The sequence below is a fragment of the Mauremys mutica genome, chromosome 10, assembly GCF_020497125.1.
Source record: "Mauremys mutica isolate MM-2020 ecotype Southern chromosome 10, ASM2049712v1, whole genome shotgun sequence".
NCBI classification, from domain to species: Eukaryota; Metazoa; Chordata; order Testudines; family Geoemydidae; genus Mauremys; species Mauremys mutica.
In genome coordinates, this window is record NC_059081.1 from 30,816,698 (window position 1) to 30,841,902 (window position 25,205).

At 42.8% G+C, this 25,205-nt stretch overlaps 1 protein-coding gene across 5 annotated transcripts in view; it reads left to right on the forward strand.

Moving 5' to 3' along the window:
• PKP4 (plakophilin 4) overlaps positions 1 to 25,205 on the forward strand; it is a 220,618-nt gene that overhangs the window by 82,082 nt on the left and 113,331 nt on the right. For 4 of the 5 annotated variants that reach the window (XM_045032188.1, XM_045032191.1, XM_045032190.1 and 1 more), the window contains exon 3: positions 15,654 to 15,766. In XM_045032188.1, the coding sequence (XP_044888123.1) occupies positions 15,654 to 15,766 (113 nt within the window). Of the gene's footprint in view, positions 1 to 9,474; positions 9,592 to 15,653; positions 15,767 to 25,205 lie in introns of those variants that run through there. The other variant, XM_045032192.1, reaches the window with a different exon arrangement.

Here is a 25,205-nt window from a genome sequence, read left to right on the forward strand (position 1 = left end):
TGGCTTTAATTGAGATAAGTTACTAGATGTTTCCAGGGAGGGGTCTAAGATGTTCATTGTGGAGGGCCTTCTGATGACCAAGACTTCGATGCTGATGCTTCATCCAGAATTATGGCATCAGCTGTGACCATAAGGATGGCCTTGTGTTTGCAAAATTCTGGCATAGCTCCTGATGTTCAGCAGAACATAGAAGACTTACCTTTTTGATGATCAATTTTTGTTTTCAGAGAAGACTGACAAGACTTTAAATTCATTTAAAGACTTCTGCGCTTCTCTGCATTCCTTAGATGTTTATGCCCCATCCACAAAGAGGAGTCAATATGGAGGTCAATAGAAGCAGCAGCAATATAGCTTTAATTGTTTTTTTCTATCAGTTATTCTTTCTGTAAAACAGAAAGATTTTTCCAAGATGAGTCGTAGATCACAGAGGAGGAGGTCTTCTAGGTCTAATTTCAACCAGCCAGTTTGTTGTTTTCCAGTGTCAAAGCAGCCATTTTGACTGCATATCCAGGGCAATGTTCCAGTTGTGACCTCCCTGTCTCCATTTCCTCAGTTTGGTATAAATTTTACTCCCCATCAAATTCTAAAGCACTTTGAGATCAAGTTATGCCACGTATTTCCTATGCATTCCCCCACCCCACCCACCTACCCCATCCCTCTTCAGGAAGCCCACTCACGAGACGCTGCTCCTTCAGTAGGTCCAGACTCTGCTTGCTTGGAGGATTGTAGAGGAATATCAGGGAAAAGGGTTGTATTCCTGGTATTTCCTGGTCCCCAGATCCAAAGGAGGGACGAGACCCATCCTCAATCTCCACAGCCTCGACAAATACATCAGATATTTGAGGTTCCGTATGGTCACTCTACCAACTATCCTTTCCACACTGAAGCACAGTGACTGATTTGCTGCCCTACACCTTCACATTACTTATTTCCACATGGTGATTCTCCTGAGCCACAGGAGGTTTCTGAAATTTGTTTTGGCAGGCCAACGCTATCAGTACACTATGCTTCCCTTCAGCCTGTTCTCAGCACCTCATGTTCTTACAAAATGCATGATTGCAGTGTCAGCATACATCAGAAAAAGAGAAATTACTGTTTTCCTGTACCTGGATAATTGGTTAGTGAGAAGCAAGTCCAGAGAACAAGTCTAATTCAAATGGTGTCTCTTTGATTATCTGGGTCTTATGTTGAATGAAGAGAAGTCGATGCTAATACTAATCAAAAAGTAAAGTTAGTTGAAGTCATCAGTTTTGCTGTTGAATGGGTCCAAGTCCAGGCTCCTTAACGATATCTTCCATCTCAGTTGGGAATTGGCTCTGATGTATGCCTTCTCTCCAACCCCAGTCATCCTATAGGCCATCCTTAAGTGGAAGTTAATCATGCCAAACAGATTCTCATTGCTCCAGCTTGTCCACGGCAATGTTGGTTCTCCAAGCTACCCATACTGTCTGTTTGGCCTCCCATATCTCTTCTTCTTTATCCCAATGTACTGACTCAGCACCTTGATAATTTTGCATCTAGCACTCTGCATCTCACAGCATGGATGCTGCATGGCTAGGTGAGCAGGAGAAATAATGTTCAGAACCTGTGCAACAGGTGTTGCTTAAAAGCAGGAAGCTCTCTGATTAGGGCAATTTATTTGGCCAAGTGAGTGATTTTCAGTTTTGTCACCTGCTCAGAAAACTCAGCTGATGCTGGCTTGTATTCAGGACATTTGGATTACCTGTTATATCTTCAGTTTTCGGGTCTCTCACTCATTCATTGTGGGTTCATTTAGCAATGATCTCTGCATTTCATTCACCTATCCAAGGGAAGTCAGTTTTCTCAAACCTTATGGTGGTGAGATTATTTCTAAGGAGAGTCATTCTTCTCCACCTGCCTGTGAAAGAGCCAGTTACTGTGGAACCTTAATACTGTCCTGGCTATAGGTCATCTTTTTGAGTCCCTGTCAACCTGTTCTCGATCAGTCCTGTGCTAGAAGACAGTCTTCCTTGTGGTTATTATATCTGAAAGGAGAGTGTGAAAGCTACAGGCCATAATGGCAGAGCCCCTGTATACACAGTTGTTCAAGAAGAAAAGTGGCTCTATGGCCACATCGTACATTTTTGTAAAAAATGTTTTCAGTTTCACCTTAACCAAATAATTGATTTACTGGTGTTCCTTCCTAATCCGCACCCCAATGTAGATGAACAGTGACTTCACACACTGGATGTGAGACAATGCTTTATGTTCTACCTATACAGAACTAAGCCTCCTTGGGCATTATCTCATTTGTTTGTCTCTTATGCAGGTTGAATGAAAAGTATAATTCTTCTTGATTTACACCAGAAAACAGTGAAAAGTTCCACAATTGCTAGGTAAATTCTAAAACTTTTGATTATGCAGTTTAGATGAAATGGCTTCCTTTTAGTAATAGGATTTGTCAAGATTAGGCTACAGTGCATTATATTATCTGTATTCTTATGAACCTCTACATTTTTTAGAATGTTTGCATTGACCAAGTTTTATAATGGTTTTGGCTTTCTTACTGCACTTCAGAAGAATAATAATCAACAAATGAGCAATTAAAAATAAATAATCTGGATATACCGCCTTATGTACCTGTACATAATGGCTAGTAATAGTGCAAATAAAAATAGTATGTTTGACTGGATAGTAACTGTACATGGCAACTCCATGCTACAGAAAGCTAATCGGTCACTTTTTTATACTTTCTTGGGAATAACTAACTTTAAATCAACACATACATATTATTTATACTATATGGCAATTTGTTTTTGTTAATGTTCAGTATTAATGTAGTTCTGAATTTCATAAATCATGGTCACTGCTACTGTAAATATGATATGCATTACCTTGCTTATCTTATTGCAGAATTGGGATTTGCATCAGCATCCAATTTTTTTAAAAACATGTAATGCTTTGTGATTATTGTTATAGAGTTACATGCTGAACACAGACAGAAGCAATGTTTGTTCAGTTTAGAAAATAGATATGGGGTTGTTGTGACTTTTTATAGCTATTTTTATCTTCCTTGCATGTGTTTGCAAAAATTGATTTAGTCTTTCTTTGTATCATAGTGCTTTGAAAATGGCAAATTGGTCATTTTCCTTTCACAGCTTTAATGTTTAGCACCTACTGATTTGCGTACTATTAGCCTTTTGCCGTCAATTAGTCCCAAAAGTTACCAAGAATGCTAAAAATACACAACTAACAACATTTGGCATAAAATCAGCAGTGTAGCTTCCTCAAAAGAAATGAGGTGAATATCTTGTTACAATTCATCACTAGTTTGTGCAGGTTTTTTAACTAATCAAAAACATTAAGAGGTAATATATTTGTAGCATGACATAACATCAGTGAACAATGACCCAAATTTTTGGCACCAGGTATACCAATTCTCAGTGTGCGCATGTCCATGCACTTGCTCGTGCTCTCTTTCTCTCACCAAAAAAAAAAAAAAAATTAAAAAAAAAATACCTAGGTGAGAGTATAATTCTTCTAGATTTAACTGAAATTGAATTTTGCAGTACAGAAGATATTTAGACTTTTTCACTACAATTTACTCATTATTACTTGTGAGTAGTTGAGTACTTTGCAATGCTTCTTTTAAACCTCAGTTTGTAGGGTTTGGTTTGGTTGTTTATTTTATTTTTTTCCCCTCTTTTGGTAATAGATACTATTGCTACATTTTCCTTGTGTGGATCTACTTTGTGTATTAGGGTAAATGATTGTAATATATTTATCCTTTATGACCAGATTAGTGCCTTGCCAAATGAGCATTACCAAAGCGCTGTATCATTTACCCACATAGATTGTACAGTATGCATTTCTGGGCACTGATGGATTCTGCCGCGCTCGTTTTTGTTTTAGCAATGTTTGAAGTTGGCAAAGCCAAGCCAGTAAAAGTTCAATTAATATCACATTTTCATAAACCACAGCTGTACCATGGAATTCACATTCTACATAATCTATAATTTTAATCTTTATAGAAATGATAACCAGTCACCAAAAATATTTTAAAATGTGCTTTTTAACCAGTGTGGTTTTGGGGATTAACAATGGTCAAATAGATACATTTTAATAAGCAAATAGCCTCATAACATCTCAGAAAATAGGCCACTGATTTGTAGCACTGATCGTGTATGACTACTAAAACTACTTCCAGTTTGGCACCTGCTTTATATATAGAATTATAAACAGAAAATAAATTTTTGTGACTAAAAATATTTTTCTTTATAGATGTACTTTAATGGTTTCCAAAATACAAAATGTATGGGTTTAAAAAACAACAACCCTGCGATTCTAAATCATTAACAGAATATGTGTGTAGAACTAAATATTATAAATAGAACCCAATGGGATACATTTTGCCTGATCTCAGGCTGTCAAGATTATATATTGTTCTGCAGCAGATGCAGATGTCTCATAGTCTTCCAAAGTTAAATGGGAAGGTGATTTTTCAAATATTTTATTTTAAGATGTGTTCGCTAATTCTCTTTCATGACATAGTTGCTGCATAGCCACTCTGTAGGAGTTGCACACCTTTTCACAAAGTCACAGAATCTTTTTGAGCAGAAGCTGACAGCTAGGAGTCTCGCAATTCTCTGAAGTCAAACATTCCATGGGCTTGAATGTGTAAATACCTTAATTCCCACAGACCCCCCCCCCCAATCCTCCAGATGGAGCTATATTGGAATAAGCCTCTCTCTTTCTCCATCCTATTTATTTTATTAAATAGTTCATAAATTGTTAGATAAATTAAGACAAGCATTTATACTATATGTGTTGTCGGTTTTGGGGTGTCATCAAACATTTTGATAAGCTTGTCTCCTAGTGTAGGAAAATTAGGTTCAAGCCCTGAACCTATGGCTATGATGCTTGCAAAGACTTCTGCAAAAGGGCCCAGGACTAAAAGACTTGGCTGTGGAATTTCCTTTTACAAGAGGGCTCTGGTATTGTATAAATCTAGGAGATAATCTCTTAAAATTGTGCTCCAGGCATAAGCATTGGGGCCAATAAGCCTCCCTCAGTGCTGAAGCTTGACACTAAATTCCAAACTGCTGAAAAAGGTCATTCTCTTATAAAGGCTACCATGTAAGTAAACATTAAAACTGGTTCCAACAGCTAAGTATCCAAGTTGTCAGGATGGAGCTGAGGGACAGCATTCCTAGGGCTTGTCCACATGGCAAACCAGGGCATGAATCTATAGCTTGCTGTGCAGTAACATCCCATGTGGACACTGCTTTAGTGCCCTGCAAGTCCCAGAGTGCAGCTTGGCTTACTGTGTTTTCAAAGTAGTAAGCCAAACCACCCTCCAGGACATTTCAGTGCATGTAGCAATGTCCACAAGGGATGGTACTGTACAAGCTGGTGTGCTGTAGATTCACGCCTGGCTTACCACGCGGTAGCTGCCATGTAGACAAGTTCCTTAGTGGCAATAGTTCCAAGCAGTCTCTCAGTAGGAAAAAGAGGCACTTCAACAAGCATCATGCTGTCAGATCACAAAGAGATCATGGTGTGGTCTGTTTCAGTGAGTCATAGAACTCATTTGGTGTGAACCATCTTAATCTTTTATTGGTAAGTTACTTCAGCATTCTTTGTTCCTAGATGTATAAATTTCATATTTGACTGTGTTCAAACACACATTCATTGTTAGTGCACAGCTTACCCAAGCGATCCAGATCGCTCTGTATATATGATCCATCCTCTTCATTATTTACCAGTGTCCGAGTTTTTGTGTCTGTTTAATATGTGCCTTGCTGATTTTTGTATTATTCTAGGCTCTTAATCAAAATGGCATATGATACCAAGTCACAAACCTTACAGAAGTATAAATATATTACATCATCATTAATACCTTAATCAACCAAATATGCAATGTTGTGTTTAAAAGAAACTTAAAAAAAAAGTTTGACATGATCTACTTTCCATAAACCATATTGGTTGGCATTAATTATATTATCTTCCTTTAATTCTTTCTTAAACTAGTCTCATATCAGCCATTCCATTACTTTGCCCTGGATAGATGTCAGGCTTATAGGTCTATAATTACCTGGGTTGTCCCATTTACCCTTTTAAAATATTGGCATAATATTAGCTTTCATCCAGTCCTCTATAACTTCTCTAGTGTTCTAAGGCTTCATCACTGTTGGCTTTTTAAAACTCATGGACGCAAGTTATCTTGGCCTGTTGATTTAAAAATCTCATCATTGTTTTCAGTGTTGTGAAAATGGCCCTTTTAAAGCACTGGGTTTATATATTTGCACGTGATCAAGTCACAATCACTTGTATCTAAGCTAGCACTAATTTTTAGTTCTGTTATAAATTCTTTATCTGTCAATATGAAGTCTAATATAGAATTCCCCCCTGTTGGACGCAACACTCTTTGAGCTAGAAAAAAATAGTAATTTTTAGACATTCCTTGGCTGTTTTAACACTGGCAGCAGGTATTCCAGCATATATTACCCAGATTGAAGTTCCCCTTGATAAGGTAGCGTCCCTCCCTGCCCCCCTACCTTTACTCCCCCATCCCCCGCCACACACACACACCTAGGTAGGTGCTTATGGTTCCAGTCATCATGTTCTCTAGTGTGATTTGGTCTGTAGCAGGCACCAATTAGTATTCCATCTTCTGCTTTATCTGTTAGAACATTGATCCACAAGCATTCAAGATCATTTACTTGAGTTGTCGGTGCTTTGGAAACGGGAAATACCATTTTTGACATACTGTTATTTCCTCTCTCTGATTGCCCACTTGATTTTTCCTTAAATAGGTTCTAACTAGTGTTTTTAACATTCCAAACATGCAACTCTTCCCACCAGCTTTTAGTAATATCAGATAGGTCAAATTTATGCTCCTGAATAAGCAATTCCAATTCCTCTTGTTTGTTACCCAGGATCCTAGCATTGTATATAGCAATTCAATAATTGCTTCTCTTCACCTCCTTGGTTGTCTTGATTGATGTTTTTCTTAATTTCATGCTAAATTAATGCTTATTTGCTCCCTCTTGTTACCCTTCCCATTTTAGATTAAAGGGTTTAGTTTAATGCCCTCCTAACTATGCTAGCCAGCCTGTCCCTTAGAAGATTGGTTCCCCTTCTACTGAACTACAGACCATCTGTACAACCCCCTTTCCTCAGAGAAGGTGGACCAATATTCTACAAAACCAACATTCTACCTTACACCATTTACCTAGCCAGCAGTTCACTTCAAGAATCTTCTGTACTCTGTTTTCCTTTGTTGGGTAGGTCAGGAATGGTATCCAACAGTGCTTGGCCAGTCTTCTCTTTCAGTAGCCTGTAATCTGTGAGTTATCTCATGAAGCAATGTTGTTAGTACCAATTATACACCAATGCTTCAGAACACTATTCTGTCATAGGCACGTCTCATGTCTTGACTTGGGAAAACAGCACACCACCTTGTCCTCTTGTTCCTTGCAGAATGTTCTTTCCATCCACCATTGTACATCTCGTTGTGGGCACACTTGATTTGCTAACGAGTTGGGCGGAGCAGCCATTCACAGGTTAATTCTCTATTCTGTGCGACCAGTTGGATCTTCATAGATCCCCAAGTCTCTTTCTTACTTAATTTATATGGAGATGATAAATGGTATTCAGCTAATCTGAATGTAACATCCATTGGATGATTTCATACTGTCCTTTTAAAAGAATTTGCACAGCTATTACCTGAAGCTCTGTATTTGCTTCAAACAAAAATTTGTCCATCACTGAGGTCTGATCTGGGAGAGTGAAATTAAGTAATTTCTATTACTTTCTTGGCCTGTCATCTAGAATGGATATTCATTTTGGTAGTTTTGCCACCCTTTTTCACCTGCAGCTCCTCGCCCACCATCTGATGGAGCTTGTACTGCTTGCCAATCTCTCAGAAGTGGGAATATACAGAAGTCAATCAAACTAAAAAGAGAAGTTACTTATCAGTAACTGTTCTTCTCTGAGAGTGTGTTGTCCATGATGCATATTCACACTCCTTACCTATCTTCTCCACTTCTTCAAAATCTCAGATCAAGAGTTCCAAAATTAGGAAAGAAAATGAAGGACAGTTGGGGTCACTCCCACTTTTATACCAACTGAATTTTCCTTGAAGGAAAGAGGAAAGCCAGGGCAAGTGATTCTGATGGATACACTCTCCAAAAGATTTCACAGCTTACTGCTAGGAGCTGCTGATTCCATAAGTGTGAATATGCAGAAGCTACACTCCTAAGAAAAACGGTTACTGGTAAGCAACCTCTCTCTGAGCTTCTAACCCCATCCAAAGATCATCTAGCCACTATTCCCCTGAGTCAAAATCTCCTGTCCCAGCAAAATTGCAGGATGATGCCCCTGGACCTCGGGACTCTGCACCTGATAGAATGATTACTGGATTCCTAGGTCAAGATGTCTTACGACTGACCTGTGCCTGAAGCAGTCATGGTGGTAGTCTTAAGGTCCAGAAAATCTACCACTAGAGTGTGTCACAGTGGCAAATGGAAGGCATTAAAATTTGCTCGATGTAGAGGCCTTATATCCTCTCTCATCCAGTTCTGATTAATATAGACTTTCTTCTCATGTTTCTCCTGTCAAGGTACTGTTTCTGTCAACTGTTACAGTTTCCATACTGTTATTTCTGCCTACCTGTGTCTCAGTGAAAATTACCATAATTTTGGCCATTCTCTGGTGAAATAATTTTAAAAGGTCTTACAAACATATACCGTCCTGTTTATGAGGCTTTGGATTTGAATTTGAATTTGGTATTATGTAAACTCTTCATATGAACCCAAAGGATCTTTCAGTCTTGTTAGTTGCCATTACCTCAGTCATGGAGGTATGAGTTAGAATCTCTCCCGTTTTTTACCATTTTCTGCAACGTCAGGATGGTAATAGACCTCACTGCAAATTTCTGACCAAAACTGCATTGGATTTTCATCTTAATTAATCCACTGCTTCCTGTCACTATTAGCCATAATGGGTAAGTGAAGTTTCACATCCTGAATATAAAAATACTATTTGCTAGTATTTAGAGAAGGCTAAAATATTTAGTAAGCCAGCCATACTCTTCTTAAACATTGAGAGGAAAAAAATCTAAATGTCTTGCTACCTCAGCCTACAGGAAGTTTAAATGGATAATTGTGCATTCAGTTATGTTATGAAGTAGGTAATGGGTCTCACTTTACTAGGGGGATGATAGCTTCTGTGTCTTTTGTCTGTAATGTGCAATTGTTGGAAATCTGTAAGGTTGCTGTATGGAGTTGGTTCACACCTTCACAACTTGCTCTGCTCTTGACACTGCATCAAGAGCAGATTCTGGTTGCACTGCATTGCTTTTCAACTTAGTAGGCCCCTTAGCCCACTTCCTCAGAGAGGCCATTGCTAGCTTGTTTCCTACAGTGGAGCTTCATGGACGCAATCTCATGAAAGAAGAAAAAGGGATAATTCTTCTTGAAAACCTTACATATAATTTCCATTACTCTGTAGGTGTCTTGTTCACCGGTGCTGGAGAGTTTGTCATGCTCTGTGTGGAGGATTGTTACAGAATAGAGGATTGTGACAGAGTACACATTCTACACATTATTGTAATAATCTTTGCACAAGGTATGCTTTGTAAGATATCATTTGAAAACTCATAATTTGCTGGTCAGTATTGTCCTGATAGAATGTGTGGCAACATTGTTGTGAAGTTATAAGATTTCCCTATATGATGTTAAGAGTGCATGTTCAAAAACTCACGTAGCACCAAAGTGGTCAAACAGGCCTGTGTTAAAGGAGTGTTTTTGCCTTGGTGTGCATATAAGCAATAAACAGAGCCATCAAGCAGCAAGGGAAAACAAAGGAAGCTCAAACAAGTGAAAAAGAAACAGCAGGAAACATCCTTACACACACTTTGTCTCTGAGTTCCCAACTAGAAATGTTTTTCAAAAAGGGGACTGAAACTATAAAAAAGAAGGGGCAAACACCCCAAGATACCCCTCTCTTTCTTCCTGCCTATCACATTCTCTGTATCTGAGAAAACAAAAGGAAACAGCTATTGGACTTTGGGGGAGGGGTCCTAATGTGAAGAGTTTGGTCAGTAACCTTACTGGAAGCATGTGGTGAGAAATTGTGCTTGAATCTAATATAGTTTGTTAACTTAGGCACAAGTAAGCGTTTTACCTATATTTTTTGGTAACTTTTTCTGACTTTTATGCTTTTTTACTTGTATTCACTTAGCCCTGGTCTACACTATGAGTTTAGGTCAAATTTAGCAGCGTTAGATCAATTTTTGTCGACTTAAAGGGCTCTTAAAATCTATTTCTGTACTCCTCCCCGATGACGGGATTAGCGCTGAAATCAACATCGCTGGGTCGAATTTGGGGTAGTGTGGACACAATTCGACGGTATTGCCCTCCAGGAGCTATTCCAGAGTGCTCCATTGTGAATGCTCTGGACAGCACTTTGAACTGAGATGCACTAGCCAGGTACACAGGAAAAGCCCCGGGAACTTTTGAATTTCATTTCCTGTTTGGACAGCATGGCAAACTCAGCAGCACAGGTGACCATACAGTCCCCCCAAAATGTTTTTACGCTCCCCCAATCATCTCCATCCCTGAGGTTATCGCAGATTAGAAGGCGAAAAAAACGCAATAGTGATTACATGTTTTCTGAGCTCATGCAGTCCTCCCGCACTGATAGGGCACAGCATAATGCATGGAGGCATTCAGTGGCAGAGGCCAGGAAAGAATTGCTGTTTCTGCTTAACGGCAAAAGTATCATGCCTCGCTAACAATCCTGCCCAAGCCTGGTCGCTGTGTCACATGCACTCCGCGCCGTGTCAGCCTTGGGTGGGGGCATGACCACTTTGTGAGCAGGAAGGCCATAGATATAGACCAGGAGTAGGCAACCTATGGTACGTGTGCCGAAGGCGGCACACGAACTGATTTTCAGTGGCACTCACACTGCCTGGATCCGAGGGGCTCTGCATTTTAATTTAATTTTTAAATGAAGCTTCTTAAACATTTTAAAACCTTATTTACTTTACATACAACAATAGAGTAGTTATATATTATAGTCTTATAGAAAGAGACTTTATAAAAATGTTAAAATTATTACTGGCACGCGAAACCTTAAATTAGAGTGAATAAATGAAGACTCGGCACACCACTTCTGAAAAATTGCTAACCCCGATATAGACATTGCATTAGGTAGCTTCTGTAGCTAGAGAAAACATTCCTATGCATTCAGCAAAGTCTGTGGCCAAAAAAGAGAAGCTCATAGTGTAGTGGTTATCACATTCACCTAACACACGAAAGCCCTGTAATGTAGTGGTTTTTACGTTCACCTAACATGTGAAATGTCCCTAGTTTGAAACTGGGTGGAAACAGGTCGCTGTTCCTTTTTCTGACTCCTCTCCTGCATTTTTAGTCTTAGAACAGACCATGCTGTGAAACTTTACTTTGAATTATATCAATTATGAGTTAAATAATATGGAAGCTCTCTCTAAGTTATAGTCCCGGGTTCCTTACCCTTTCAGCTGCTCTGATAAATTAACATTTTTGTTAGGGGTGGGGGAAAATTTTCATGAAGCCTTTTATAGGGACTAAATGCTATCTAGGACTCTGAAATAATCTTAACGTGGCCCATAGAGTGCAATCTTTCCTTCTGGATTTGTCATTCTACAAGTTGAACTGCTCCTTACTACTGTCCAGGCTTCATGAGCCATGGGAGCAAGGGGCAGGCTGGGGTAGGTGCGACCGCGCGGTGCTGCCGGCTGGGAGAGCAGCCTGAAGCAGAAGCCTCCAGATTGCATGATATTCCAGCCAGGACTGAATCTCCATGAGACGAAACTTAAAGAAGAGAATGACCTGCAGTCACTCCCATTCGGTGCTCAAGAGGAGAATAGCCATGTCTGTCCAGGCACCCCCAATCGACCTCACCGAGGTCTGCCAGCTGAGCAGGGCTGAGTAGGACCTTGGCTGGCAGGAGCCGGCGGACAGAGCCCCAGACCGGCAGTGGTCTGAGCCACTCAGCCCACTGCCGGTCTGGGGCTCCGTCCACTGGCCCCGCTCAGCCCGCTGCCTGCCTGGGGTTCCAATCATCCAGGCAGGCAATGGGCTGAGCGGGTCCGGCGGACGGGACCCCGGAAAAAGGGTGTGAAATTATTGTCTGCCGTTGCTTTCTGAAAGGAGGGAGGGAGGGGGGCCTGATGACATGTACCCAAAACCACCTGCTACAAAGTTTTTGCCCCATCAGGCATTAGGAGTTCAACCCAGAATTCCAATGGGTAGCGGAGACTACAGGAACTGTGGGATAGCTACCCACAGTGTACCACTTTGTAAATCGATGCTAGCCGCGATAGTGAGGACGCACTCCACTGACTTAATGTGCTTAGTGTGGACATATGCAATAGACTGTATAAAATTGAATTCTAAAAAATCGACTTCCATAAAATTGACCTAATTTCGTAGTGTAGACATACCCTTAGTAACTTAATTTGGCGTGATAAACTGGCATATTATTCCCTTAAAGGGATAACGGACTTAATATGTTTGTACTGTCCAGGAGAGGGCTGCGCAGTACACAACATACATTTTGAGGGGGGAAATTTGGGACTGAGGGTCTTTTGGTGTCACCCTCCAAAGCTGGTATGAGCCAGAGTGTAACTGGTAGGGTGGAGTTACACACAAACACTCAGGGTGGAGCTTGTATGCTGGAAGGCTGTTTGTGAGTGGCCCGGCTGGGAGCTGCTTCAGCAAGCCATTGTAAGGCACCCAAGGTTGCAGGCCATGGGTGACAAAGCCCCCCACTAGTCTGAATGGTATCCTAGAATGTCACCAGGATATAAATGACAGAACTGCCCTTCCCCTCTTTCAGTTCCTTCTCACTGTCCGAGGGTGGTGGCTGGAGTGTTCTGTGTTCCCTATGAACGAATGAACTTGCTGCTTATTTTCTTACTGGTAATACTTTTTTTCTTTTTTCATTCAACAATTTTTTCTTTTATTTTCTAATTTTATTTTAAGATTCTGGTTTTAGTTTAAAAAAAACTGATTCAGGTGGGCCTCTGGGCATCACCCAGTACTCAGCCTATGCCAAGGTTTCAAGCCTTGCTTAGGTTACTGAAAGCCCATGCCTGTCTTAGTGCGATTTCAAGACCAAAGTAAACAAGCTGAGTGAGGCAGCCTTCATTACATCCTTATGGAGACTTCTTTAGGCTGGTGTCTGAATCCCCTTGGTCATTCAAGGGAAACTCTTCAACTACTCTTTCTCAGAATGCTTCCCCAGCTTTATCTGCAGGAAGGAACAGCAGGATATCCCCGTCACCAGGACTGTCTTCTTAAGGCCGAAGACATTGGAGCAATATCAGCCTCAGAAACATAAAAAGTTGGTATTGGGCTCCTCAAGGTTCAAAATGCAGGACTTCTCCACAGAAGGTTGTTCCAGTACTGATGGTAGAGTGCACCCGGGGGCTTGTTGGTAGTGGTTTATACTGATAGACCAGAGCCGTTGACCCCAGGGCATTCCCAAGGGCCATCTACACCAACTATTTCTTCAGCTGAGATGGATCAGACTTCCGTGATCATGGCAGGGCAATCACACACATTGGTATCAACAATGCCAGACGCCTCTTTCCTTGCTTGTGACCACACATGGCCTACCCTGTGACAGGTACTATCAGCTTCCTCTGGTGCTGTGCTCCTGGCATAGATTCAGGGTATGGTTGCCTCAATACTACACCTCCTTTGTTCTCAGAATACTCTGATTCTTCATCAGATTCTTTAGGTAGGTTCTCAAGTCTCACACTACTGAGAGTCCAGAGCTTCTTGGGTCCTTTTCTTACACTCAGTGAAGCAGATCCATAAGAGGGAACCTTCTCCTGCTGGTAGTGAGAGGCTTGTGATGGTTGGTACCAATCAACCTGCAGACTCACAATTACAGGACTTACCTCTAGTGGAGGAGAATACCCACAAAGTGATTGCCATTTTGCATCTGTCTATGGCAGGAAAGGTAACCTTGCCTATAAATCATGCCGTTATGCAGCCTATTAGGACACTGCTGCAAACTCCTTCCTCCATCCAACTGTGACCAAATAGAGCGTAAATATCAGGTTCTATCTCGGGAGTTTGAGCAGTTTTATTTACATGCTACAATGGACTCACTAGTAGTGGCCAGTGTGAACAAAAGGAGTCCTCGAGGCTGGGATAAGTCTGCCTCTAAAGAAAAAGATACCAAAAGTATGATCATTTTGGATAAAAGATTTATTCTACAGAAAATTTACGTGGCTGGAATTGCCACTCACCAGGCCTTAATGTCCAGGTACAATGATTCTAACTTGGAAGCAGTCTCTGAGTTGGTAAATAAATTGCCAGAAAGCTCCAGAGAGCAGTTCCAGTCCCTTGTTGCAGAGAGCCGTCTGGTCTCTCGATTAGCTCTGCAGGCTTAGAAATGGGGCCTCAAATAGTAGAGAGGTACTTTGGGACTGTTAGTGGGGAAGTGTATTTATACCCATCCTGCATAACTACCAACTACTATTCAAATAATTCTGTGGTCACATGGCAAGGTATGAAACTCATATATAGTCTGGCGCTATGAAATACATTCAAAGAGCTACAGTTATTTGATAAATTACCTTTTAAAAAACACCTCTATATAGTCTGACTTGCATGCTTAAACACTGTTTAAAACAGTATTTCAGTATTTAAAGAATGCACAATGGATATGGAATTTGAATTGCAAATACTGTACAATTGCTCAGATGCAGCCCCTTTGCTTGATTACAAAGCTGTCTAAATACAAGTAAAATGTCTCTTCCTATAATATGGTTTGTTTCCCTTGATATAGTACAGATTGCAGAGTATCATTTCTATAGAAAATCTCTTTAGCTTTTAATATCCCTTGTTAGCACTACATTACAAATGACTGCATTTTTGATAGTGGGGGAGGGATGATGCTTATATGGTAGAGAACTATAACAAGACTTTGTCTGGAGTTAGAATGCTTTGTTTTATAGCTTTCAAAGGTGAAAGACTGTCTCTGCAACATATTTCTGTCAGCCTGGAAACTGTACAATAATTAATGTATTTGGGATTTTTAGTGCAAAAATCACCATGTACTGTACAGACGCTCCCCAACTTATTCAAGCATTCCGTTCTGGAACGCATTGCGTAAGTCGAATTTTGCGTAAGTCTGGAATGTATCTCTGACAATTACGCCCCCCCCCCCCAAAAGCTTACGGAACTGCAGATTTCCATAAGTCAGGTTTGCGTAACCCGGGGAGCGTCTGTAGTTGATGTTTTAAAGCTCTACAGTTGAAAATAAGTGGTAGTATTGTGCGATATGCCTCAGTTACAGACACCACTGAGGAAGGTGTATTGTAAACCACAATTTGTTAAAGTGCTGAAGCAGGGCAAGATATTGAAAGAGTTGAAATCACAGGTTAGATAGAAGCAGACCTGAGCATTTTTTCTTTCTCTTTTGAATAGAAAAGATTAAACCAAAAGACACTACAAATATTAAAGAGCTGTAAAATCATACTGAGTATTATTGTGATTATAGATTATACCAGCTAATTAAGAGTCACACCAAGGCAAAATTTTCATGTATAATGATTAGTGTTTCGATATTGATGTACACCAAGTACTTTTAACTCTAGAATGCCGTATTTTTTTATTTTGGAATCACAGGAGCTCCAGTTTCAAAGACTCACCAGAGAGCTGGAGGTGGAAAGGCAAATCGTTGCCAGTCAGCTAGAAAGATGTAGGCTTGGCGCAGAATCACCAAGTATTGCCAGCACAAGGTACAGGCCTTCATGGCTTTATTTTCTACGTACCCGCAAGTTAAATGTTTTATTCCAGTGTCTTGGGTGCTACGGATAATTCTTTTCTATAAAAGTTGTTCAGCTTTCATTACTGTATTCAGCATTCAAAAATGCTGTCTCACTAGAGCTGGTATTAAAAAGGTCTCTTGCTTCACTGAGTATCTTTCAGAGCAGTAAGTAAAGCTTTAATTTTGCGTGGGTTATCCTAAGTCATAACACAGTAGAGCGGAGAAGTTATCACGTTGATTTTATGGACTTGAAAAAGCAATTGTGCTAATTTATGTATTTGCAGCAAATCAGTAAACTAATGGTTCCAATAACTATTGATATAATTTACGAGGGTATAATATTTGTACTGAATGTATGTTTTCAAATACTTCTCAGACATTGCCCAACAGGGAGTACTTCATTTATAAATATTTGCACCCAGGTGCGGCTCTATGATTTTTGCTGCCCCAAGCATGGCAGTCAGGCAGCCTTCGGCGGCGTTTCTGCAGGAGGTCACACGGATTAAGCAGCAGCTCTGCGGGTAATCTGCCAGTCCAACGCCTTCGGCGTACCCACCGCCGAAGCTGCAGGACCGACAGACCTCCCACAGAAATGCTGCCGAAGGCTGCCTGACTGCCACCCTCACGGTGACCGTCAGGCCACCCCCCCAGGGCTTGCTGCCCCGGGCACACGTTTGCTGCGCTGGTGCCTGGAGCCGCCCCTGTTTGCACCCAAGTTAGGGTGCTATTTCAACACAAATCCATACAGCATGCTCACATACAGTACAGTAATTGTGTTGCAACATTTTTTCTGAATAAGGTTATCTAGTTTCACTTTTTTTAAAAAGTATTTTCTTTGCATTTTGTTTCTGAAAATTCCTTGTATATGCATACTTCTGAATATTTTAGTGTAAAACATAATCCTGTATATTTGACACAATGTATCAATAATTGTCAGTCATCTTAAAAAAAAATTTCATTCTGTATGTAGAAGAATTACAGTCATCACAGTACACTTTTTTGTGTAATTAGAAATGTTTTTGGTTATAAATATGTATGGGTAATTACAGGTCCTCCAGAAAATTAGGTGATTGGCAGCCCTTGAAACTGAAGCCTGTTACATTCAACATTCACTATTAAGGCTCTTAACATGCTCTTTTATTAAATAACTGTACCTGGGCTTCCACTTACAATGAACCTAATAATTAACACTCACCTAGGGAGCATCTTCTTAACACCTATTACTGTTTGTTTTGAATTCATCTTTGTGTTTCTCTATTCTTCAAACAGTGACTTCAGTTATGATTTGGCGTGATCTCCTTTTAAGGAGATAGTGTATTTAATGTGTAGAAATGCTAATTTCATCCATGGCTAGGGTGATCATACATCCAGATTTGGCCGGGACAGTCTCCTTTTTAAGCTCTGTCTCGGACATCATGACTTTTTTCACAAAACTGGTCATTTGTCCCATTTGTTCTTGCCCTGATAGGAACATTCGGACAAGAGCAAACAGGACAAATGTCCATTTTTGTCAAAAAAGTCATGACATCTGTGATGTCAACTCGAGGTGAGCGGCAACACATGGTGGGGCTCAGGCCATCTGGCATCGCCACTTACCTAGTGTCCCTTTTTCAGTATAGGGAAATATGGTCCCCTATCTATGGCCTTTCCAAATTGTTCTTGTGTCTGCCAAAAACACCTCTCCCAATGTAAGGCCAATTACACAGCTCATTTGAGATCATCTCTTATTTCATATTTGAAGTACTTCACCTGTCATTTGACAGTATTGTTACTAACATAAAATTAATGTTTCTACTCTGTAAGGCTTTGATACCTACAAAAACACCTTGCATATGGAAATATATATCTTTTTCAATCTTCCCCATCTGTTTTTCAGTTTTTCTCTCTCTTTCTTACACATGCACACCTTTAAAAAAAAAAAAAAAAAAGCTGGGTCTTTGCACTGCCTTATGAGCTAAGCAACTAGAGCTCTATTGCCACATGAAAGAATGAGTTCTAAGGTTCCCACATTCAAAATGGCCTGCCTCCAGTTACCTCTCATTAAAGTCCAAATTCACCTCAGCTGCCATTTCATTTCAAAGGGAAAGATATTATCTCAGTTAAGGCCCTTTAAATGTTTAAGGCTCAAGCCTTTAAGAGTTTTCCAGAAAAATAGTCCATACCTTCATTACATCCAAAAGAATTAGGATGTCAGTGCAGGTGTTGAACTGACATGGTATTATTTATTCAGTGACATAAGGGTAATATATTCCTATCTCCTACTACCACCTACCAGATAGGAAATCACATTTTGCATTAGACGTAAATGCAGTTTTATTTATCTTTCGGTTCTTTCCATTGTAGTTTAATAAATGACCATTTACATAATTAAGCTAATGAGGCTTAGGGGGGAAAAATGACACTTAAATTAAGCCAGTTTGTCTTGTATTTGGTATATGTAAATACTAAGTCTAGTAAAAATCTCCAAGCACATATACATTTTCAGTGGGTATTTGTGCACAGTTTTTTCATAGCTAATTGTAAAGGTACTGTACACATTTTTGACAGTCTTGTGATGTCTGATTTGAAATATTTGATTGATACTTTGCCAAAAAAACCTTAATTGAATAGTAATCCAAAGATTTTTGGTATTAATGCTTCATATTTTCATAGTATGGAATCCAAGATCACCTGTCCAAGGGTATACCCCAAGGAGCTTTCATGGCAGTTCTGGATATCAAATCAGAAGTGTTGTTCTTAAATTTACATTGACACAAACACCAAGCTTCATTCTGACCCCTTTTTTTCTTGCTTTTATAATTGCACTGGATGCTGATTGAGAGCGTAATCCTCTGCTACTCCGAGAGTGTAATGCTATGTTACAGCTCACAGGGGGACACTTGGATAAAAATTGGGGGTTGAATATTACATCCTTTAGCCTACGAAATCCACCTCTTTGGTTCATTTACTCTCTGCTATCACCCATTGAATGAAACTGAGAACATGCTGCTTCTGACCCAATTCAAGGTTGTTGGCATTCACAGAACAGCTGTAGATGCAAAAGCCAGCTCTTTCTGGGGCCAAGAAACAAGCACTGACTAGTGGGATCATGTAATGCAGGCTTGGGATGACTTGCAATGGTTGCAGAACTCCTGGGTCTGCATGCTGAGCTCGCCCCAATCCTCCAGCACAGGGACTCCCAAATGAAAGTTACACTGACAGTGGCCATTGCACTGTGAGAACTTGCAACTCTGGATTGCTAGCAGTCCGTGGGATATCATTTTGAAGTTGGAAAATCCACTGTTGATGCAAGTGGATCCGTTGTCATGCAAGCGTGCAGGCCCATTAGGCATCTCCTGGTAGATGGAACTGTGACTCTTGACAATGTTGAGGACATAGTGGATGAGTGTGCAGCAGTGGGTTTCCCCAACTGTGGGAAAGCAATAGATATCATGCTTATCCCTATTGTGGCACCAGACCACCTTGCCACAGAGTGCATCAACACAGGGTTACTTTTCTATTGTTATGCGTTGGTGGATCTCTAGTGATGCTTTGAAAATGTATGACACTTGCATCTTTAAGAATGCAGGACTCTTCAGAAAGAATGCAGGACTCTTCAGAAAGCTGCAAGCAGGGATGTTCTTCACCCACCAGAGGATTGCCATTGGCAATGTTGAAATGCCATTAGTAATCCTGGGGAACGCAGCCCACCCCTTGTTCCCTGTACATTAGCCACCTCATAAGCACCAAGTACCGGGTGCTGCCTCCTGGAAGTCATGCTTAGTGGTTGGAGCTGAGATTAAAGCTGTATGTAGGGTCGGGATTGAGGTGAGGGTTGGCCTGAGTGTAGTAGCTGGAACTAAACTCTGGGGACTGGCCAAGGTCAGAACCCAGATGAGAGTCCATGGGCTAGCCGAGTACTATAGCCAGAGTCCTGATACAAGCCAAAAGTCAAAGCTGGGGGTCAGGAGGTAGAAGCAAGGCTGGAGCAGGTCAGTAACAGGACTGGAGGTCAGAGTAGGGCCAGGACAAGGCTGGAACAGGGCTTGGGCAAGGCTGGGAGTCTAGAGAGAGTGTTACACTGAGAAGTAGTAGAAGGGTTCCTGGCTGTGTAGTGCTGTTGAACAGACTGATTTGCAGTTTTAGTGGGGTTGGGGAAATACCTGAGCCTGTGGGTCATCTGACCCAGGCTCTGCTCAGACAGGATGCTGCCACATGACTGGAGACTTTTTGTGGAAGGGTAAGTTATTGCCGCTGAGTTATTGCCACATGCCTGAGTGGCTCTGTTGGAGGGGCACCTATATCTAAAGGCTCCTACTCCAGGCTAAGAGGAGGAACTATTGAACTCAGGACTCAAGTAAATTCAGGGGGCAACAAATGAGAAAGCAGGGACAGAAGTGTCAAAATCAGGGAGCCAGAAGGGGGGGACTCCTAGCAGAGAACCCCAGACAGCACCTCACTGCTCCTCAAAGGCATTCAGGGAGCCAGTAGATGCAGCCCAGAGGAACTCTGCCCTGATACATGACTTCAGGGAGAATTGGAAATAGGACCCACAGTCGCAGAGCACCTCCCCATTCAACAGCCCTCCTTCTCATATGATGGACAGCTACTTTGGCCAATGCCAGGAGAAGGTTGACAAGGCGATCTCACGACTTCGTGAGCCAATGGATGGGGTGTGCGGAGAAGTGCAGCAAGAACCTGAGAAGAGGGTTCTGCGGAAGCCAGAAAAGGGGCTGCAACCTTGCTCACTCAATGTAAATGTGTGCCAGGATCTCCTTCACATCACAAAAAGGGCAAGCATGGGGAGGATGGTGAATTGCACCAAATACATGCCTATGCTCATGGCTCCATGAAGGAGCTGCCAACTAATATTCCCAGCGGGCCGAGGGTAGAATACTGACTGGCCCATTGGGGCTCCTCACCCTCAACAGTGGGAAGGAGGTCCTACCACTTGGTATTGAGGCGGGACAGGAGAATGAGGAAATTACGAGTATGGAGCACGAACACATACAGTTGTTTTCTAGGCGCGGTTCAGAGACAGACTGGCTGCAGGTCATGGGTGGCTAGGGCGGGGCGGAGTGGGTGGATGAGGCGGGGCTCACGAGGTAGGGACGCGATGGCGAGGTCCGGAGGGCATCTAGGGAGTACCCTCCCACAGGACCTGCTCGAGAGGCAAAGCAGTAAGGCTGCCCTCACCTTCTGGAGTATACCTGGTGGACACAAGGGGTGGAGAGCCCCATGGGCTGACCAAGCACCAGGGGGTCTACCTAGTCCCTCCAGTCATAGTCCAGGAGGCCTCTGATCCTGGTGGCACCAGCCAGGACCAACCTCTGGTGCACTGAGGGGGACTCCACCACCTGCATACTGAAATGGGGGTTGTGTAGCAGGGGCTCTGTGAGGAGATCTTCCCTCTCAGTGGTCGCCACTGACCTTGTCGCCAAGACTAGCTTCCAGGTTCTGAGGAGGTCCTGGTAGAAGACCAGCAGCTCAGAGAGGTCGCATGAGAGACTCCTCAGATGGAGGTAGAAGAGCTGGTGGTCATATCAGTGCCCTTGGAGGCAGCTGAAGAAGCTATGCACTAATGTGCTCCATGCCAGACTACCCGCCCCACAAAGGAATCTCTGCAAGGCCTGGAAGCGGGAGATGTTCACCTGATGGTTGAGGCAGAGCAGGCGCTGTCCACCTACTCCACAGGGACTGGAGGAGGGGCAGCTGAGGGAGCAGCCCTAGTTTGGCTATGGGTTTGCCTCCCACGAAGAAAAGATTCAACTATCAGCTCAGCAGGTGCAGAATGACAGTTGAATGTGCTTTCAGTAGATTGAAGGGCTGCTGGCATTGTTTACTCACAAGATTGGATCTGAGTGGGGAAAAAATCCCAATGATTATAGCTCCCTGCTGTGTACTTCATAATATCTGTGAAGCAAAGGGGGAAAATTTACTGCCTGTGTAGAGGTAGAGCGACTGTCTGCGGAGTTTAAACAGCCAGACACAAGCTCTATCAGAAGAACTCAACACAGAGCTATATTGCTTAGAGAAGCTTTGAAAGAGCACTTTTAATAGTGAGCCACAGTAATGCATTGCGGTGTACTGGGCTCTACCTCGCCCTGCTGTTTTGGGACCTATCAGGAATTGTGCTGGGTTTGGTGTACATTTATGATTATTACACTGTTCATCACTGATCCTATGGGTTGTCACTTTGTACAGTAGCAAGTCAGTAGGTGGTTTCACAACTGCTAGACACTTTGCAGCATATATTGTGAACAAATAGAATTTTATTCAGCAACAAATTTAGTGCAAAGAAAATTCTGTGCAAGCTAAAAGCAAATACTTTAATAAATGTATGGAACAGAACTTAACAAGTGGAAAGAACACTGATGTCCATTTTACCTACAAAAACAGCAACCCTGGCTCTCTCAGGTCAGTGTATGTGAAGCTCTGGTTCTCCTTAACATACCCTGGATGGACTGGTAGGGATAGGGATGCAGCCACTGATACTACATGGAATATTGAAGTGGGGGCATAAGGAGGTGCTGTAATGGAGTTTTCATAAACTGCAAAGGGGAGCAAGCTTGTGATTGTTGAACCTGTAGGTCCCCAAGAGGTAGCATCTGTGTTTCCTGCCAGAGAGGACCCATTATGTCCTGGTGCATCACCCTCTCCCTTTTCCTGCTGTGATACCTAGGCTGTTCTCCAATCCGCTCTTTCCTTCTCCAGATTGTCTGCAATGTTCACCCTCCAGGCCCTTTGCTCATAGTCTGATGCAGCACTGGTTTGCAAGATTTCATTGAACATGTCATCCCGAGTCCTCTCCTTTCTCCTCCTTATCTGGTTCAGGGGTTCCACAAGTACGGAGAGGGATCCCCTCCAGGCTGCAACAGAAGCAGCTGTAGATAAAATACACAGAGGTACCACTGTCAGTATAGTCACAATGGAAAGATTCAGAACTCACTTCTTTTGCTCCCCATAACTTTTAAACAAGACATGTTTAGTGATGCTTCTGCTTCAGAGTGCTTGTTCACGGCACCACTCACAGCACCAGCCATGGTGAGTATGGCCCACCAGGGATGAGGGAAATGAGGAGGGAATTGCTCGGTTACATGAAACTATGAATCTAGGGCAATAGTACTGAATACGAGCGCCATTTGCCACAGGCAGTGATGATTTTTGCTAATATCTCACTCCTGAGGGTAACAAAGGTACAGAGAGCACGTGCTGCTGGCCATCTGAAGTCATCCAGGCCCATTTGCTGCTAGCCTGCATAGTACAATGGTACCTGCCATAGTTATCCCCAACTGAGGTGGGGAAAGTGTCATATGAAGAAAGTAAGACTGCCCTCCCTAGAAAGAAATCATCTGGAGAGGACTGCAGAGTACCTCTGAGACAGTTTTATCGATATGTCTCAGGAGGATTAAAGGGACATCCTTGTGTACGTAAACAAACTGTTCTGTTTCTCCCTCCCCAGCCCGCCCGGGAATGAAAAACATAACAATGCTACTTCTCTCTGTGTACTGCTACCTCTCCTAGTACAAGTACATTAATGAAAAGTAACTAGGTGTAGTCTGTTAAAGTTGGCACCATCAGTACATCATGTAATGGGAAATAGAATTACACACTTATCCGAGGATCCTTCTCCTTCATTTCACCTGTGCTCGACTGCTGGGACTGGCTGGACTGTGCAGGAATTCCAAACAGGTACTGCATGATAGCTGGTCTCCCTGGTCACATCCTCCTCCTCTTTCTATTCTACCTCCTCATCCTCGCTATTCATGCCAGTGTCCTGAGACTCAGGCTCCTCCGAGGTATCCTTGCCTATGGCATGGAACTCTTTGTAAAAGTGGCAGGTCTGCAGCTTGGCACCAGATTGCCTGTTGGCCTCTCTGGCCTTTTGATATGCCTGGTGCAGTTCCTTCACTTTTATGCAGACTTGTTGCTGATCCCCCGTACAATCTGCTCATAGATGTCCATGTTTCTACTGGTCCATAGCTGTGCTTGCACAGTCTCTTCTCCCCACAGGCCCAGGAGATCTAATATCTCCTATGTACTCCAGGCCAGAGAGCATCTGGAGCCTGGAGCCCACATGGGCAGCTGCACACAACAATGGAGAGCTGCTAGATGTGCTCACGATGCTAGACAATCAGGAAAAGGCACTTCAAAAATTCTAAGGGCTTTAAAGGAGAGGGGGGGCCTTCTAGTCATTGTGACCCCTGGGCAGTTGATTTCACAAGGGTGACCAGCGTATTCAGTGTCTGGTATTGTGTGACAGCTGTTGGAGGACTGTTGGAGTAAACATAAGTAACACAGTGTCTACTCTTGTGCTGCGTCAACCTCAGTATATTGACCATGGTTCAGTGCAACTTGGGGAGATGATGGTGCATTGTCGTAACAGGGTGCTTACATCGTGGGAGATACATGCACAACTAGGTCAATGCAACCTAACTTTGTGGTGTAGACCAGGCCTGAGTCACAGCGATGTGCCGGTGACAGAGAGGAGCAGCCCTATTTCAGCGGCAGCTGAGAGCCACTATCTATTAGTATTTTGTCACTTGCGTGTCAAAAAGTTTCCTCTGCAATAATTTTATTTATACATAGATAATCTGTTAGTGTCTTCAGGTTTTCATTGACACCCTCTGAAATCACAAGAATATTTATTCCTTGCCCACAATACGAAGTTATGCTGACGTAGCTGTTGTGTTGACTAGGAATGTGAGGAAAAAATCATGTGTGCCTGAAACCACACTATCTCCCACCTTCCCTAAGTTCCCTGTAAGCTGCACAGCCATGCAGCAGCCTATTTAGCGCTGCACAGGCACTCAGGCATCCCTCCCACAGCCATGGCAGGTCCCCGGGCGGGTTCCCTATCTCCCTTGGCCCCAACCTGCTGTGGCCAGGGCCGCCCGGCCCCAACTCTGCTATGGCCCAAACCTGCCGCACTGGGGTGCCAGAACCTAGCCGCAGCTGGGGCGGCACAGCCCGGCCCAGACCCAGTCACAGCTGGGGCAGTGTGACCCAGACCGGATCCAGGCGCAGCTGGGGCGGCCCGGCCTGGCCCGGACCCAGGTACCCAGCCCCGGCCCAAGCCTGTTGGGGATGGTGGAAGGGTGCCCCGGTGGGGAGAGGCACCTTTCCCCCGCCAGCGCAGGTGCTGCTGCGGGGGGAGAGAGCTGGGGAGAGTCCTTTCTCCCCGCTGTAGCCCTGGAGCACCTTCCTGCATCCCAAACCCCCAGCCCCCACCTCAGAGCCTGCACTGCCAGTCCCCGCCCTCACACCACTGCACCCCAGCCCTTTGCCCCAGCCCTGAGCCCCCTCCCGCACTCCATGAATTTTGTTGTGTGACACATCACCTCCATATTGGTGCACATAACAAAATTTATTCCGCACATGGGTGGGAAAAATTAGAGGGAACACGTCCGCTCCCCACCCCTTACAGATCC